The 18,466-nt window shown below is 37.0% G+C and overlaps 1 protein-coding gene across 2 annotated transcripts in view; it reads right to left on the bottom strand.

Moving 5' to 3' along the window:
• Positions 1 to 17,726, bottom strand: part of LOC108343424 (serine/threonine-protein kinase/endoribonuclease IRE1a) — a 54,879-nt gene extending 37,153 nt beyond the window's left edge. The window contains exons 1-4 of one of the 2 annotated variants that reach the window (XM_017581701.2): positions 17,330 to 17,726; positions 16,672 to 16,915; positions 14,958 to 16,237; positions 14,168 to 14,340 (exon numbers count right to left, since the gene is read on the bottom strand). In XM_017581701.2, coding sequence (XP_017437190.1) covers positions 14,168 to 14,340; positions 14,958 to 16,237; positions 16,672 to 16,915; positions 17,330 to 17,496 — 1,864 coding nt within the window. In that variant the 5' untranslated portion in view covers positions 17,497 to 17,726. Of the gene's footprint in view, positions 1 to 14,167; positions 14,341 to 14,957; positions 16,238 to 16,671; positions 16,916 to 17,329 lie in introns of those variants that run through there. The other variant, XM_017581710.2, reaches the window with a different exon arrangement.
• Between the last annotated feature and the right edge of the window lie 740 nt (positions 17,727 to 18,466).

The raw sequence follows: 18,466 nt of genomic DNA on the forward strand, positions 1-18,466 counted from the left end.
AAAATAGAGTAAGTTTCTATTTACACTATAGACTCTTTCATCTCTTATTTTCCTTATGATTTTGTCACCAACATTTGTGGGGTCAGTTAGAAAAGTGATCCTCTCAACTTGTTTGATCATATATTAAAATTATGTTATGTTTTGTGATGAGAGCAACTTTGTGCACCCATACATGGTATAATCTTAGGACAGCTTGCCATAGGACAGCACATAGTTGAAAATCAAGCTTCTGCCATTGAGATTTCTCTTCTTCAGGAACGGTGGAAACATCTTGTTCAAGATGATCATGGTATCTTTGACCAAGAAACCATAACTCCACGGAAGAAGACCAAGATAGATAGTTTTTCCAATTGAGTTTTGCAGAAGTAATGGTTGAAGTAGCAGAGAGAAACGGTGTTCCAAGTCCAGCCATTATAAAGCCAAACAAGAAAAGAGGGGAAAAAAAGATTGTGGGAAGAAACCCTAAACGGAGCAACCCTCAACAGAACAGCAAATCAAAGACCACAATACACTCAGGAGACGGAGGCGAAACAACCGGCAGTGGCACGGTGAAGATCCGACACAGGAGAGGCGGCGCGTGAAGCCCACGCACCCGAGAGAGGTCAGAAAGAAACGACGCGTGACGGCAACCACCAGGGATGGGTCGCGCTCATCGAGGCGCACCGAACCCTTAACTTCACCGGAGAAAAGGCTGCGACGGCGGACCGCAGTGACAACGGCGGCGGAAGCGACGATGAACGACGGCGGATGCGGAGGCGAGCAGTGAGCACTGGCGATCTGCAAACCCTAACCTGCTCTGGATACCATGTGAAAGCTTGAGAGAGAAAATCTAATCGTAAAAATATTATTACTGTGTGTGTTGAAGTTTCTATTACACAAAAATGTCCTATATAAGGAACAATGGACCAGCACCTAAAAGCCCAAAACTAAAAGTCCAATAATACAATACAATATATTTCAACATTGAGCATGCTAATTGTGCTTTGTGTAGCTGAATGTTGGAGCCCATTAGATCATATGTTAAATTAGGCTTTCTAAAATGTTGTTAGTTAAGGTTTTGTTCTGCACAAGATTCAAAGGACATTATAATCTTAGAGATAATTTTGAAGAAAATCTTAGAGATAATCTTAAAGAAAATCTTGGGGAAAATCTTGAGAATAATCATGAAGATAATCTTAGAGAAAATCTTGGGAATAATCTAGGAGATAACATAATTTTATCTAGTTTCTCACTTGTTCCAAGCGTATACAAACTAAGATTACTCACAATATTTTCTTTAAGATTATCTCCAAGATCATTCTCAAAATTTTCTCGAAGATTTTCTTCAAGATTTTCTTTGAGATTTTCTTCAAGATTATCTTTAAGATTATAATATCCCTTGAATCTTATGCAAAATAAAACCCAAATCAATAGCTTTTAGAAAGCCCAATTTAGCATATGATCCAATGAGCCCCGACATTTAGCTACACAAAGCATAGTTAGAATGCTAAGGAACATGTACACATTTTATTAAATCATCAAAACTGAATTCTTAGATGAATGTTTTAATTTAAAGCTCATTTTATCCCATTTGGTCAAATCCCAGTTAAAACAATATATTTAAAAATAATTATTATACAACAAAACTAAGATTAGACCATGTATGAGTGCACAAAATGCCACTCATCATTTGGATACCTTGTTCTAGGTCCGTAAGTTGAGTAGCTTTCCACTTGAATTTTGAGAACTTGCTTTGAGGATAAACATTGCAGGTGAGGAAAGCTATTTATATTTTTGATAGAACCTCAAAATAGATGATCTAAATGTGAAAGTAATTTGGTCATTGGATTTTGGTTTTTATGTAAAGATTGTGATTGACTTAGAAATGGTTTGAACGCATGAACTTGAATATTGTTGAGTTTTGTGTGATAAATACTTGTTTAACAGGTTTTGAATTGGATACTTTTGTTGATATGTTGATCTAGTAACTAGATTATGCATGTTAAGAATAGAGTTTCCTTGAATTGGATTTTTTATTATGATTTAAATAAGTAGAGTAAATTTCCCTATATTGCCTTATGAATTTGACCTAAGTGTAAACTTGTATACTTAAATTAGCGGGACCAAAATTGATTTGAAATGACTAAAGAATGACGTTTGAACAAATCATAATTTGAATTAATCAATTGAGTTGTTTAAAAGTAAACATTATTGAAGTGTTGTTGAAATTATTTTTGAGACTATTTTGATTCTGCTAATGGGATTGACTTTTTTGATATTTCAAGCTAATGATTTTTCGCTCAAGCGAAAACAGAACAAAGACCTAGACCTTACTCTCTGTTCTATTTTTGCTCAAGTAATTGATTTTTCGCTCAAACAAAAATAAAGTTGAAAATAGTCTTGTTTTCGATCTTACTTTCACTCAAGGGAAGGGTTTTTCGCTCAAGGAAAAATAACATTGTAATTCAATACACTTTTTTCTAAAGCAAGAGTATTTTTGCTTAAGCTAAAAAATATCTTTATTTGTTTCTTTCTCTCTTTATGGTCCCTTTAACTTATTGAATATATATGTTTTATAATACAAAAACTTATACATGATTGATTTGTGGTTGCATTTGAATAAATTATATTGTTTTACAAGGCTGTTTGAGAATTGATTGAATGTATATGAATTTGAGGACATACGTCTAGGATGATGTGTGAAGCATTATTTGAGTTATGTATTCAGTATTGACACCTATGTCGTAACATAAATCCCGTTATTTCTTTGATGATCTAAGTCGCATAGACTAAGATATCATGTAGTGAAAAGTAGATATGGGAGCTTTTACACACCTCAACATGAGTAGATGTGGGACATAGGTTGTAATGAACTTATCCTGATTTCATCATTTGTGGATTCGCTTGTAAATCCACTTCTGGGATTGAATCAAATGTTAGTATCTGGTAGGACATACTTAATATTAGTCTTCCATAAGGTGTCAATCAATACTCATCCTGTTGAATATCTTTTGACATATAGATTCCATGTATCATCTATGTGGTATGTTGTGTGTGACTAATAATTGGTAAATTTATGAACTTTTAACTAAGTTATTTCTTTAATATTATTCTCTTGCGTTAGGAATTTATTTTCAATAGCGTAAGCTTGTATTTTGTTGTCTGGATGATATTCTGTTATGATTGTACTATGTACACAAGTAAATGCACCATTTGCAGACAATGAAAACTATTTTCAGACCTTTTGTAAATAATTGTATATATATATGTGTGTGTGTGTTTTGTGTATGTTTATGTAATATTTTGAAATAATTTATGCTTTGCATAGACCCTCAGTTGGACTATGTTATTATGTTTTATGTTTAGTTTTAGAATGTTACAATTTCTCTTTACTCTTTCTTTTGGCAATGAATACTTTAGTTCTCTCATTCTATTTCCCTGGTACGTATGGCTAGATTGTGCTACTAGGGCTGCTGCATAGTAGCTATCCCCCATGAACCCAATTAATGATTTTGGTTTGTTTATATTCAGTTGATTCGATTATTTAATAGTACTTACCAATTTTTAGGACATGATCCCTCTTAAGTTTCTTTTAATCAATTAATTTTACATAACCAAACTGAACAATTGGTGGACTAATGAGATAATTGGGATTATGAATTTTGCATGATCAGCTTTAATTTCTAATTCTCTCAATATTTGTTCCTTATGTTTTCTATATTCTATTTTTTGTGATCAACTAGGAATAACTACTGAAATAGGATTAAAAGTATATGTGAGAAAGAATAAAGGCGGGCGAAGAAGAGAGTTTCAGTTAGCAGTTAGTTAGAGGAATTGGGAGAGTATAAATAAAGAGTTAGTTGCAAGGGGGGAACTATTCTGTATTCTTTGTTTGTTGAGTTTACTGGAACTCCGTCCAGTGGAGGTTAGGCTTCCTTGAGTGTAACTTGTACATTGTATTCTTGTATTCATTGAATAACACGAGGCTATTCCTTGAGTTTGGGTATGTTCTTTGAGAATTAGTGGCTTTATTGACTTCTTGATTAAAGAAGTCCATCAAGATTGGTCCGACCTACCGGATCACAATCAAAGGAAAGACGCGATGGCGAGCAAGGTGAGTGCCTTGGAAGGATGGTTCGATGCCATGGAAGCAACGATGGAGGAATTTCGAGCCGAGATGCGAGGGATGGCTCGAGACATGGGTCGCATCCTTGGGAGGATAGGAGTTCTGAAGGCAATCGCGATTCCATTAATGGAGGTCGGGAGAGAGATGAGGAGGAATCGGAGGACGAACCAGTGGAGGAGCGCAGTCACATTCAGAGAAGCTGGTTGAAAAGAGTGGAATTACCCACTTTTGAAGGCACCGATCCCATGGGGTGGATTCCTAGGCAAAGAAGTTTTTCGAATTGCAGAACGTTACGGAAAAGGAGAAGATGAAGTTAGTTTACATATGCATGGAAGGGGGAGCAAATTACTGGTTCCACTTTTGGCGGAAGAAAATCAAGAACCCAACCTGGGCAACACTGACAGAGGCGATGGTCAAAAGGTTTAGAGGTAGGCATCGAGGAACGATCTTTGAAAAATTGGCGGCGGTGCGGCAAAAAAACGGCTAGTACGGGCACTGTAGCATGGATTGAGACATATCGCGAGCCGTCAAATGAACATGGGAGTGTAGGCGGAGGTCTCGGATTGAAGAAAGAAGGAATTTCAAGGACCGCCAGTTCCAAAGTAGAAAGTAACTCAGGAGGCGAAGGGCAGAATCGAGGAGTAGCGCATATCAGGAGTACCTCAAGAGGAGGGAAGAGGGGCATTGTTTCCACTGTGGGTGGCCTTATCTCTAGTCGATGTGGGACTTCCAACACACCCCCCTTCACGCCGAGGTATAGACATCTCATGCGTGAGAGTAGAAATTAATGGCATCAGGGGGTGTGTTGGAAGTCCCACATCGACTAGAGATAAAGCCAATTTATAATATATAAGTGAGGTACAAACCTCTCCTTACAAGCCAGTTTTGTGGGGTTGAGTTAGGCTTAAAGTTCACTTCTAACATGTTATTAAAGCCATGGTTAGAGTCTACCCTAACGATAATTTGTTGTTTGTTGGACATATTGTTCCACCCGCTATCGGGCCGCTATCAGACCACCCATTAATGTCTAATCCCATGCTCGAGATGTATATACCTCGACGTGAGGGGGGTGTGTTGGAAGTCCCACATCAACTAGAGATAAGGCCAATTCATAGTTTATAAGTGGGTGCAAACCTCACCCTACAAGCCGGTTTTGTGGGATTGAGTTAGGCTTAAAGTCCACTTCTAACATGGTATTAGAGCCAGGTTAGAGCCTATCGTAGCGAGTTCTAAGTGGGCCTTCTACTCTTCTATTCCACCTGCTATCGGGCCGCTATCGGACCACCCATTAATGTCTAATCCCAAGCTCGAGATGTATATACCTCGGCGTGAGGGGGGGGTGTTGGAAGTCCCACATCGATTAGAGATAAAGCTAATTCATAGTTTATAAGTGGGTGCAAACCTCACCCTACAAGTCGGTTTTGTGGGATTGAGTTAGGCTTAAAGTTCACTTCTTAACATGGCATCAGAGCTCTCAACATCTGGGAGCCGCCTCTGACTGCGCACTAAGACCCTAGCCAGCAGCCTTCATTGCTGCCACTCTCTCTTTCAAAATAGCTCTGCTGCTTGGACATGGCAGACCAAACTGTTGAAGTGGTGCCTACTGCATCACAAACCAATCAGGAACAACTCCAGAACCTCAACACTGCCTACCGCTTAAATGGAACGAATTATTTGAAATGGGCCCAGCTTGTTCGCATAACTTTAAAAGGTAAAGGGAAAGCTAACCACTTGACTAATGATGCTCCTCCAGAAGAAGATCCCAAATTTACAAAATGGGATGAAGAAGACTCTATGATCATGGCATGGCTATGGAACTCCATGATCCCAGAAATTACTGATACTTGCATGTTTCTTAATTATGCAAAGGAGATTTGGAATGTAGTGGAGCAGACATACTCAAAAGCTAAAGATGCTGCCCAAATATATGATGTGAAGGTGAAGACTATCGCTGCCAAACAAGGAACCAAGACTGTTACAGAGTATGCCAATCAACTCAAATCACTGTGGATGGAATTAGACCATTACAGGGTCATCAAAGCCAAGTGCTCAGATGATTCTGCCATGCTCAAAGAATATATTGAGCAAGATAGAGTCTATGATTTTTTGGTAGGGCTTAACTCTGATTTTGATCAAGTGAGTCTAGATTCTTGGCAAAGACAAAGTTCCACAAATTAATGAAGTGGTAGCTATGGTAAGAAGTGAAGAAAGCAGAAGGGGAATAATACTAGACTCCCCAACCATGGAAAACTCAGCCATGATAGCAATCGGATCAGCCAAGATAGTTGATTCCCAAAAGGGGGACTCACCAATATGGAAAAGAAAAATGAAGGAGTGTGGTGTACCTTTTGTAACAAACCTTGCCACACTCCTGATAAATGTTGGAAGCCACATGGAAAGCCTCCTAGTCGAGATTGGGGATCCCAAAATCGTGAAAAGGAGTGGGGAAAAAGAGGTGACAACAGTAGAAAGGGCGGACAAGCACACCTGGGTACTGCAAAACATGAAGAAAATAGCAGCAGACCAATTCCACTTAACCAGGATGAGGTTCAACAAATGCGCTCCTTCCTTAACAAGTTGGATAAATCACCAGGTAGTTGTTCTCTAGCGCATTCAGGTACGTTTGGTGAGTTTCCTTCTTTTGGACTTAATGCCGCAGATAAACAACCTAACCCATACTGGATACTAGATTTTGGGGCTACCGACCATATGACACCCTTATCTAACATTTTCTCCTCTTACACCCCTTGCCCTAGCAACAAGAAAATATCCATAGCTGATGGCTCTCTGATGACTGCAGCAGGTCAAGGAGATGTTCAAATAAGCCCATCTATCACTCTTAAAAATGTCCTTCATATTCCTAAATTATCTGTTAGTTTAGTCTCCATTAAAAAACTCATACACGATCTCTCATGCAATGTTATTTTTTCTAACAATGATTGTATCATACAAAACCAACAATCGGGGAGGACGATTGGACATGCTAGAGACTGGAATGGCTTGTATTACTTGGACAATCCAAATCTGCCATCAGCCCTGGGAAATAGCAACTCTTTTTTCTCTGATTCAATAAAGACCAGCAGGGAGAAGATCTTCCTCCATCATTATCGTCTTGGACATCCTTCCTTTAGGGTCATAAAATTATTATTCCCTTCCCTTTTTAGCAAATTGGATGTGGCAAGTCTCAATTGTGAAGTGTGTGAACTTGCTAAACACAAACGTGTTTTTTTTCTTGTTAGAAATAATAAGAGCACGTTTCCCTTCTATTTAATTCATACTGATGTATGGGGTCCCTCAAATGTCACAAATGTTTCTGGTGCTCGTTGGTTTATTACCTTTATAGATGATTGCACTCGTGTCACTTGGGTTTTCTTACTAAAACAAAAATCTGAAGTAAGCTCTATGATTCAAAGTTTTTTCTCAATGGTAAAAAATCAATTTGGTGTTAGCATTAAGAAGATTAGATCTGATAATGCCAAAGATTACTTTAATCATGGGCTTATTTCTTTTTGTCAAAACTCCTCAACAAAATGGGATTGGAGAGAGGAAAAATGGACACCTTCTTGACCAAACTAGAGCTCTCCTTTTTCAACATAAGGTTCCTAAAAGTTTTTGAGGGGAGGTTGTACTCACTGCCTGTTATCTAATTAATAGACTACCTTCTAGTATTCTAGCTTCTAAAAGCCCCATGGAGGTCCTGTCATCCTTTTATCCTAATGTGTCCACATCCAACCACCTTGTTCCACGCATCTTTGGTTGTGTCTCTTTTGTCCATGTCCACAGTAGTGATAGAGGTAAACTTGATCCTAGAGCCTTAAAATGTGTTTTCATAGGTTACTCATCCACACAAAAGGGATATAGGGATATAAATGCTATCACCCACCATCCAAAAAATTCTCCGTGTCTCGTGATGTCACCTTTTTTGAGCACAAAAGTTACTTCTATAAAGATCATCTTCAGGGGGAGCCTGCACCAAATGAAGATGATATCCTTATGCTTCCTGACTTAAGCTTAGGACTAGAAATAGGGACTAAAAGTGTAACAGCTGAGACTCAAGATGGGGCTGATGTAAGATTTGGTAAAAATCTGGTTTATACAAGGCAGACAAAGACCATTCCAGAGTCTGTCCATGTTCAACCATCCAACCCAACATTACATGAGGTAACTATCCCTAATCCTTTAATCTCCAATGCATCAAACTCTGTTTTTCCAAACATACAGGAATCTGTCTTTCCAAATATACAGGAATCTGAATCCAGTCCAGCATCCCTTTATGAGGACCTAAATATTCCAATTGCCCTTAGGAAAGAGACTAGGAAATGCACTACCAAGCCATTGTACACTCTAGCTAATTACCTATCCTTTAAAAACTTCTCACCTACTCATAAAGCCTAAACACCACAACCACACCTACCTCTTTATCTGAGGCATTGAGTGATAAAAAATGGAAACAAGCTATGGACACGGAAATGGAAGCACTAGAAAAGAATAGTACTTGGGATTTGGTGGCTCTCCCGAATGGAAAAAAACCAGTAGGGTGCAGGTGGTTATATACTATAAAATACAAGGCTGATGGGTCTATTGAGAGGTACTAAGCAAGGTTAGTTGCTAAGGGATTCACTCAAACCTATGGAGTGGATTACATGGAAACTTTTTCTCCAGTGGAAAAAATGAATACAGTTAGGGTGATATTATCTCTACCAGCTAATTATGGTTGGAACTTGCAACAATTTGACATAAAAAATGCCTTCCTTCATGGAGAAATTGAAGAGGAGATTTACATGGAATTGCCCCTTGGATATGAGGGGAAAACAGTTGCTAACACTGTTTGCAAGCTAAAAAAAGCATTGTATGGGTTGAAACAATCACCGCGAGCGTGGTTTGGAAGGTTTACTAAAGTTATGATAAATTTGGGCTTTAATCAAAGTCAAGGAGATCACACCTTGTTCATTAAACACTCTAAATCAGGGAGAGTTACAGTGCTATTGGTTTATGTAGATGATATTATAATAACAGGTGATGAGGAGGAGGAGCAACAGCTGTTAGGCCAACATCTAACCAAGGAATTTGAAATTAAGACCTTGGGAAAATTGAAGTATTTCTTAGGGATTGAAGTGGCCCATTCTAAAAGGAGAATATTTATATCTCAGCAAAAATATATCACAGATTTGTTGAAAGAAACTGGGAAGACAGCATGCAAGCCTGCAAGTACACCAATTGATCCAAACATGAAATTGGGGAATGTAGAAGAAAGTACTGCAGTTGACAAGGAAATGTATCAGAGGTTATTGATTTATTTATCTCACACTAGACCTGATGTTGCATTTGCTGTAAGCCTTGTTAGCCAGTTCATACACCAATCTAAGGAGGTTCACTTACAAGCTGCACTAAGAATTGTGCTATATTTGAAGGGAACCCCAGGCAGGGGAATTTTGTTTGAACAAAATGGGAATGTAAGTGTGGAAGCATATACAGATGCAGACTATGCAGGCTCAATTGTGTACAGGAGGTCAACTACAGGGTATTGCACTTTCATTGGTGGAAATCTTGTGACTTGGAAGAGTAAAAAACAAAATGTGGTAGCCAAATCTAGTGCTAAAGCAGATTTCAGGGCAATGGCACAAGGGATATGCGAACTACTGTGGTTAAAGATCATCTTGGAAGACTTAGGAATAAAGTCAGATGAATCAATGAGACTTTATTGTGATAACAAATTTGCAATTAGCATAGCTCATAATCCAGTGCAACATGATAGAACCAAACATATCGAGATCGACAGGCATTTTATCAAAGAAAAATTAGATAGTGGTCTAATATGTACTCCATATGTCTCTTCACAAGACAACCTTGCAGATATTCTAACAAAGGGGTTGAATAGTAACAACTTTGAAAGTATTGTTTCCAAGCTGGGAATGGAAAATACTTATTCACCAGCTTGAGGGGGAGTGTTAGAATCTGTTTATCTGTATTAAAGTCTTTGCTTTTATTAATTATATTTCTTCCTTATTTAGGAGATTATAATTATCAATTATGATTAGGATATCCCTGAAATATAGGGATTCTTTCTTTAGGAGCTATTATTAGACTTCCTAAAATAGCTTTCTAGCATTGTATATATGGATTTGTAATCTCAGCATAATAATATATACATTTGATACGTTTTACATGAGATGGTATCAAATGTATATATTATTATGCTGATATTACAAATCCATATATACAATGCTAGAAAGCTATCTTAGGAAGTCTAATAATAGCTCCTAAAGAAAGAATCCCTATATTTCATGGATATCCTAATCATAACTGATAATTATAATCTCCTAAATAAGGAAGAAATATAATTAATAAAAGCAAAGACTTTAATACAGATAAACAGATTCTAACACTCCCCTCAAGCTGTTGCATAACTATTTTCCATTCCCAGCTTGGAAACAATACTTTCAAAGTTGTTACTATTCAGCCCCTTTGTTAGAATATCTGCAAGGTTGTCTTGTGAAGAGACATATGGAGTACATATTAGACCACTATCTAATTTTTCTTTGATAAAATGTCTATCGATCTCGATATGTTTGGTTCTATCATGTTGCACTGGATTATGAGCTATGCTAATAGTAGATTTTTTATCACAATAAAGTCTCATTGATTCATCTGACTTTATTCCTAAGTCTTCCAAGATGATCTTTAACCACAGTAGTTCGCATATCCCTTGTGCCATTGCCCTGAATTCTGCTTCAGCACTAGATCTGGCTACCACATTTTGGTTTTTACTCTTCCAAGTCACAAGATTTCCACCAATGAAAGTGCAATACCCTGTAGTTGACCTCCTGTCCACAATTGAGCCTGCATAGTCTGCATCTGTATATGCTTCCACACTTACATTCCCATTTCGTTCAAACAAAATTCCCCTACCTGGGGTTCCCTTCAAATATTGCACAATTCTTAGTGCAGCTTGTAAGTGAACCTCCTTAAGTTGGTGCATGAACTGGCTAACAAGGCTTACAGCAAATGCAACATCAGGCGTAGTGTGAGATAAATAAATCAATCTACCAACCAACCTCTGATACATTTCCTTGTCAACTGCAGTACCTTCTTCTACATTCCCCAATTTCATGTTTGGATCAATTGGTGTACTTGCAGGCTTGCATGAAGTCTTCCCAATTTCTTTCAACAAATCTGTGATATATTTTTGCTGAGATATAAATATTCCCCTTTTAGAATGGGCCACTTCAATCCCTAAGAAATACTTCAATTTTCCCAAGGTCTTAATTTCAAATTCCTTGGCTAGATGTTGGCCTAACAGCTATTGCTCCTCCTCATCATCACCTTTTATTATAATATCATCTACATAAACCAATAGCACTGTAACTCTCCCTGATTTAGAGTGTTTAATGAACAAGGTGTGATCTCCTTGACTTTGTTTAAAGCCCAAACTTATCATAACTTTAGTAAACCTTCCAAGCCACGCTCGCGGTGATTGTTTCAACCCATACAATGCTTTTTTTAGCTTGCAAACAGTGTTAGCAGCTGTTTTCCCCTCATATCCAAGGGGCAATTCCATGAAAATCTCCTCTTCAATTTTTGAGTTAGGCTTAAAGTCTACTTCTAACAGTATGTCAACAGCATAAATACATGGCATCATCTCCACAGGGACTCTTACAACCATTGCCTATTCACAAGACAATCTGGGAAGAGGTGAGTAAGGATTTTGTGGTCAAGCTGCCAAAATCTCAAGGGTTTGAAACGATAATGGTGGTGGTGGATAGGCTAAGTACGTATGGGCATTTCATACCCATTAAACATCCTCATACAGCCAGTATAATTGCAAAAGTTTTTGTAAAAGAGGTGGTGCGTTTGCATGGGATACCAGTGTCAATTGTTAGTGACAGAATCCCAGCTTCATCAGTATATTTTGGAAGGAACTTTTTAGAATACAAGGTACCCAATTAAGAATGAGTACAGCCTACCACCAAGAGACGGATGGTCAGACGGAGGTGTTGAATAGGATACTTGAGACCTATTTGAGGTGTTTTTGTTCAGAACAGCCCAAGCTTTGGAGCACTATGTTACCATGGGTTGAATACTGGTATAACACCAGTTATCAAGGGGCTTCTAAGTGAACTCCATTTGAAACGGTTTATGGAAGCCCGCCACCTGCATTAACAAGGTTTATACCAGGAGAAACACTGGTGAAAGCAGTGGCACAAGATTTGCAGACGCGGGATGAGGCTATCAAGCAGTTGCAACATCCCTTGACTAGAGCCCAGGATCAGATGGCGCAGTATGAAAACAAGAAGAGGAGGGAGTCTAGTATAAAAGAAAGGGATTGGGTCTTTCTTAAGATTAGACCCAATAGGCACGTGTCTATGTCTGCCAGGTTGCATTCCAAACTGTCTGCTCGATATTACGGTCCTTTCCTGGTTGAAAAACAAGTGGGACCAGTGGGTTTCAAATTGCAGTTGCCTGTAACTGCGAGAATACACCCGGTGTTTCATGTTTCACAGTTAAAGATAGCTGTGGGGGAGCATACAGTGGAAGGGGAGTTGCCAATGGAATTACAGGTGGAAGATCCACTGTGCAGACCTTTAAGAGTACTACAAAGGAGAAGCAGGAACCAGCAAGGAGAGGAGACATCTCATATTTTGGTTCAGTGGCAAGAGGAAGAATGGAAGGAGCCACCTAGGTACATCAAACAGCAGTTTCCTGATTTCAACCTTGAGGACAAGGTTGTTGAGGAGGAGGAGGGTATTGATAGAGGATTAAAAGTATACATGAGAAAGAATAAAGGCGGGAAGTAGAGAGTTTCAGTTAGCAGTTAGTTAGAGGAATTGGGGGACTATTTTGTATTCTTTGTTTGTTGAGTTTACTGGAACTTTGTCCAGTGGAGGGAGGTTACGCTTCCTTGAGTGTAATTTGTACATTTTATTCTTCTATTCATTGAATAACCGAGGCTATTCATTGAGTTTGGGTCTGTTCTTTGAGAATTAGAGGCTTTATTGACTTCTTGATTAAAGAAGTCCATCAACTCCAGAGAAATATCAATATCCATTACAAAAAAGGGTTGAATACCAATTTTTGTAAATCCGATAGAGTAATCAACTAGAAGTAAACCATAGTTTATATAATTAAGGGGTTGAGGGTTAGTGAAAATTGAACCCTATGCCTTTCTCAATCCTTAATTTTCAACAAAGTGTTTCTATAATTTTTTTTTTATGGTTTTATTCAACCTCTTGAAATTGAAATCGCTTGGATTAAGGATTAGGATTCACACATTGGTCTCTAAAGATAGACTAAAATTTACAATTTCCAATTGTCGAACAACAAGAATCCCATAACTCAAACCACCTAAAATAACCCACATGGGCTAATAGAGAGTAGTAGGTGGACTAGAAGTCTCAAATGTAGTTGGCGGAGCAATCTAGGAAACACTGAGGGATCATGGCAGGCAGTTATGTAAAGTGCAACAGTTGTCAATTATGTAAACACATGACCATCAAACTTTCAAGAAATAGTGACACTAGTAAAATCATAACCAGCCTCATAGCAATGTTGACTGTCATAAGTTTGTCAAACTTTGGTTTGCTTCCAAGCAAACTCAGAAAAGTAAGAGAAAATAATCACTCAAATAACATAGAAGAACTAAAATTTGGGTAGAGAAGGGGAAATGAGACAAATATTTCTCTACATAATGACTTTAGATAGAAATGGTATAAATAATGTGATACAAAATACTAAACAAATGTCTTATTTATACAAATAATTAGGTCAAGTAATAGAATGTTGATTCAATAAGACTAATAACCCAAATTAAATAAGGAATCAAATTAGGAAACAACTCCTAAGATTGTTTCCACAATTAGATCACAAATTCAATGAAGTAACTATAATCATATTATAAAATATGCATAGGATAATCGAAAACATTTTGAAATACTTCGAAGATATTAAGAGATGTCATCACCACAATAATCTAAATATACACATCTCATGCTAGATTTAAGTAGCTATTCACATTAAAAATGCTACGAAAACAAATAAATTTTTTATCTTATAAAGAATACTTACCAGTTGCATTATTACCCAGAGAAGACATATTTTCAAGAAGACATTTGCTAATTCCCATATCAGAAAGTTTAGCACATAAGGATCTTTCCTTGGTTATTAGAACATTTTGTGGTTTCATATCTCGATGTATTATTCCTAATTCATGCAAATGAATGACCCCGGAAACAATGTCCCTATAACACAATACAAAAAATGAAAGTTAGTTTAATAAAAAAGGTAATATTATAAACTTAGATAGCCAACTTCCATGCATGAGCTTCCATAAAAGGAAGATTTATCTGCCTCGGTCCTCAAATGAATCGGATCAACTACACGAATCTAAGTTGTAACTGAATATGCTTATTCTTAGGCTTTTTTTCTTATTAACCACTACATTTTGCTCCAACTGTAATCATAACTTATTACCTTCATTTTATTATTTTGTGCCACCCTCCATACCCATTTCATCTCCTTGGTTTCTCCTCCTATTGCATTCAAAACCAAAAACTGTATTTTAGTCAATTTTATCTAATCTTCTACTTAATGAAATTACCTTACCCACATTTACCATCTGCCTTCTTTTTTGGTAGTTTTGTTTCCTTACTATAGATATATCCAAATTAAAACTGACAAAGGCTTTGACAACCTTCACCTCATAAGATAACTTTTAGGATTGTGTTAGGCCTAGTCCAAATTCAAGATAGTACCAAAACCTATCACAGATCTAATATCATGCAAAATAAGATTTATTTATTTTTTGTATAGTATATGCTTATTATAAATCATCAAATAAAAAATACATGATACCAACCTCATCAGTTTTAGTAATAGAGGAGATGGATAGCCATTTTCCTTCCAAAGACACTGTGTACTATCCTTCCACGTATCCATTTGGGACTTAATCAAACATCCAATACCTTGGTCCTTCCTAAACGTAGAGTTTACTGATATATCTGAATAAATTTGAACCAAATCATCTAAATTGCATGTACATCGTTCCAAAGCAAGGTAAACAAAATCGTTATCATTCTCCACACCATGCCATCGAACAATATTTGGATGACAATCAGACATGATAAGGTTTTCTATTTCTTTAAAAGCTATGTCATTGTGAGCCTTGACAAGACGTTTGATAGCAACTGCTCGACCTTCGTATATACCCTCAAGCACAATGGTGCCATTGCTTCCCTTAGCAATCTCTTTGTTCGAAACAAATAATTTACCAATCCTTCGTCCATCAACATTTTCATTAACATGATTGAAGTGCTTCCATACTTCTCTATCATTATCTTTTTCTGTCAGAACCTTCTCATTCTCTGAAGACATATTTTTCCTTCCTGATTTATGTGTTTTCTTTTTCTTAGCAGGTGAACTTTTTAATTCAGACTCACTATTTTGGTCCTTCGGTGTTTCTTGATCCTTAATCACTAGAGGATAGATGAGTGAAATTACCAACAGAAAGATGGTAAACAATACAAGAGGTAATGGAGTTGGCCATTCAATTGTCCTGTTCAAATAAACTTCCCTTGGTGTAGTAATCTTGATGAGAGGTTGAGGGAGCATCGTATTATCATTGTCACTATTGAATAATCTATCAATATTTGGCTGCAAAGGAAGCATTAGTGAAGGTTCAAATAGAAAATTCTTTTTCAGGCGGAAGACTTGTCGTATCTCTTGACAGGGGTATGGCATGGTGAAATTGAGGCCACTATCAGAAACATATTCATCCTCTATATCAGAAGAGGAATGTTGGCATAATAATACAGCCTGAAATTCAGCTAATGCCATAGTCCACAAAACTATTTCTGAGCTCGGACTAACAGATTGAAGGGAATAATCTGTCCTAAAAATCTTAAGCAGCAGCTGTGGTGAATTTAGTTTCACAGGATCAGCAAGATCCCTATTTGTAACATTTTGCCTCCCATCACTCCAAGGTTTAACAGGATCAGGCATCGCATGGACTTGAATGATTGATCCAGTTTTAGCATCAACTTCAAACAAAGTGCTTCTTTTAGATCCAAGTGTCACTGCTCCATCATCTGAAAGGGTAGGAGTACGAGCTACATATTCTGCTATAGATTCTGATATTCTCTGCAGATATGACAAACCAATCAACAGAACATGAAGTTCAGTATTCATAAGAAAATAGAGGCACTTGGACAAACATAACTTTGAAAACACTACTTGTCATATTAAATATTATAACTTTTTTTATCAAAAAGAAACAAAGATCACCCTACATAATTGATCTATCAAAAGAAATTTTAGAATAAGTAATTGTTGCACACCATGGCACAAAAATATTTGAATAATCCAGGGTACCACTAAAATTATTTTTCTATTTGTTTTCTTAGTTATAGATACAAGACTGTAAAATAGGAAAAAACAAAACAACCATGGTCCACAACATGTCTTGAAACCAACATGCCTTCAGGTTCGTGATTTTTTTTCAGGCATGTTGCCTTCACTTAAGAAAAGCATTAAAACAACAGTCAGAATGCTCAGATATATCTTAAAACAGATACCATTTTACCAAAGTGTCTGTCGTGCATGTACAATGACCAGTCATCCCCACATTCCACGAATCCACTAATTAGTGTTGCAGATGCATTTTCTTTATCAGTATCCCGTTCTACGGGAGCTCTGTACGATTGGTAGATGGGCGATCCTGTAGAGAATGACCATATCACCTTCATGGAACCAGGAGAGTTGTCCACCAAATACATAGTCCCATCTAGGGTCACAACCAGTGCCGTCCTTGCAACCCTACTATAAACGCAAACATTTTACCAAGCAGAATGACACGGTTAGAAATCCACTGGTCAATAGAAACAATTAACGCTATTACAAAACCACGATGACCTATAAAGCATGGAATCAACATGCACACAAAGACACGGATAATCTTCAAAATTTTACAACAGAACCTTAGTCAAAAGATTGCAACTTTTGGCTCAAAAGAGGAATCAATATTACAAATGTGAGCAGAAGTTATCACACGTGCAATAAAATACTATAATTTATTAACTCATGATGCTATTCTTGACTATATTAGATAAAAACAAAACAAAAAAGGTTTCTTTAGAAAAAGAACTTCAAGATTAAAGGGGGAAAGCAAGAATTTAAATTGTGGCATAAATTATTTTCCGCGGATAAGAAAATGCGAGAGTTGAGGGAACTGACAGTGGAAAAGACAGAAGGGATCGTGAAGAGGGTCGATGAAGTCTACTATGCCCATCGCTTTCTTCATTCTTGTGATGTTTGGGAAGCGTTGTTGCTGAGGTTTGGACGAGGCTGAACGCGATTAGGAAGGCAAAAAGAAAGGAAAAACGAAGAGGAAGAAACTTCATTAGGACAAGAGAATCGGAGAGGCAGTGTTTGGTTTGCGAGAATTGAAGAGGAGGAAAAGGGGTTTATTGGGAGGGAAGGTAAGGAAGAACAGCAACAGGTAGCATGGAAGATTCCACGCTTCTTCTCCGGTGTTTGGATTCCCCAAGCATTCATCTCACGTTTGACTTCTGCGTTCTAATGCAAGAAAACTAGCTTTTTTTAAAAAGAAAACCAAGATACAGTTTTGAAGAAAACTAAGAAAACTAAGATGCCTTTATATATATATATATATATATATATATATATATATATATATATATATATATTTAAAGAAAACATTACAGCACGCTTTTATATCCGGAAATAATTCCTAAAACATATCTTGAGCTTACCAAAGTCAAGTGCTTCCCAACACTATTAATTTCAGACTAATGTGAAACAAAATAAATTAAGTGAAAATATAAAGATGAGGAAAACAAAATTGGTCAAACAACAAAGACTACAAATATTTTAGTTGAGAAAAAAAAACATGTAAAAGGGATTAAAGATAATATAATATGGTATTAATGTAAAAAAAAGCATTCTACCTAGAAATGTATGCTAATGTCATCATCTTAACTTATTATATACTAAAATCATTCTTTTCGTTGTTCTTTGAGTTCTTTATTTTTTTTTTTAAGTAACGTGAAGATTCACATGAAGAAATCGTTTATTTAAGGTTAAATCCATTCTAAGGTTTCCATTTTTGTGGGATTGTCCCAGTTATATTCTCGTCTTTTAAGTTTTGCCAATTAAGTCCTTAATATTGAAAAATTGAATCAATTGGGTCTCTGTCCTTAAATCAACTTAACGGGGTTAAGTTTTTGTTTACCTGTGAGGGTGACGTGGATAATTTTGGAGACGTCGTGCATAGACCCTTATAGATGGCTTTTTATTAATGAAAAGCTTGTATGTGACATTTTTTAAATGAAACAATTAAAAAATTGGGGG

The sequence above is a fragment of the Vigna angularis genome, chromosome 1 (genome assembly GCF_016808095.1).
Source record: "Vigna angularis cultivar LongXiaoDou No.4 chromosome 1, ASM1680809v1, whole genome shotgun sequence".
Taxonomy (NCBI): domain Eukaryota; kingdom Viridiplantae; phylum Streptophyta; class Magnoliopsida; order Fabales; family Fabaceae; genus Vigna; species Vigna angularis.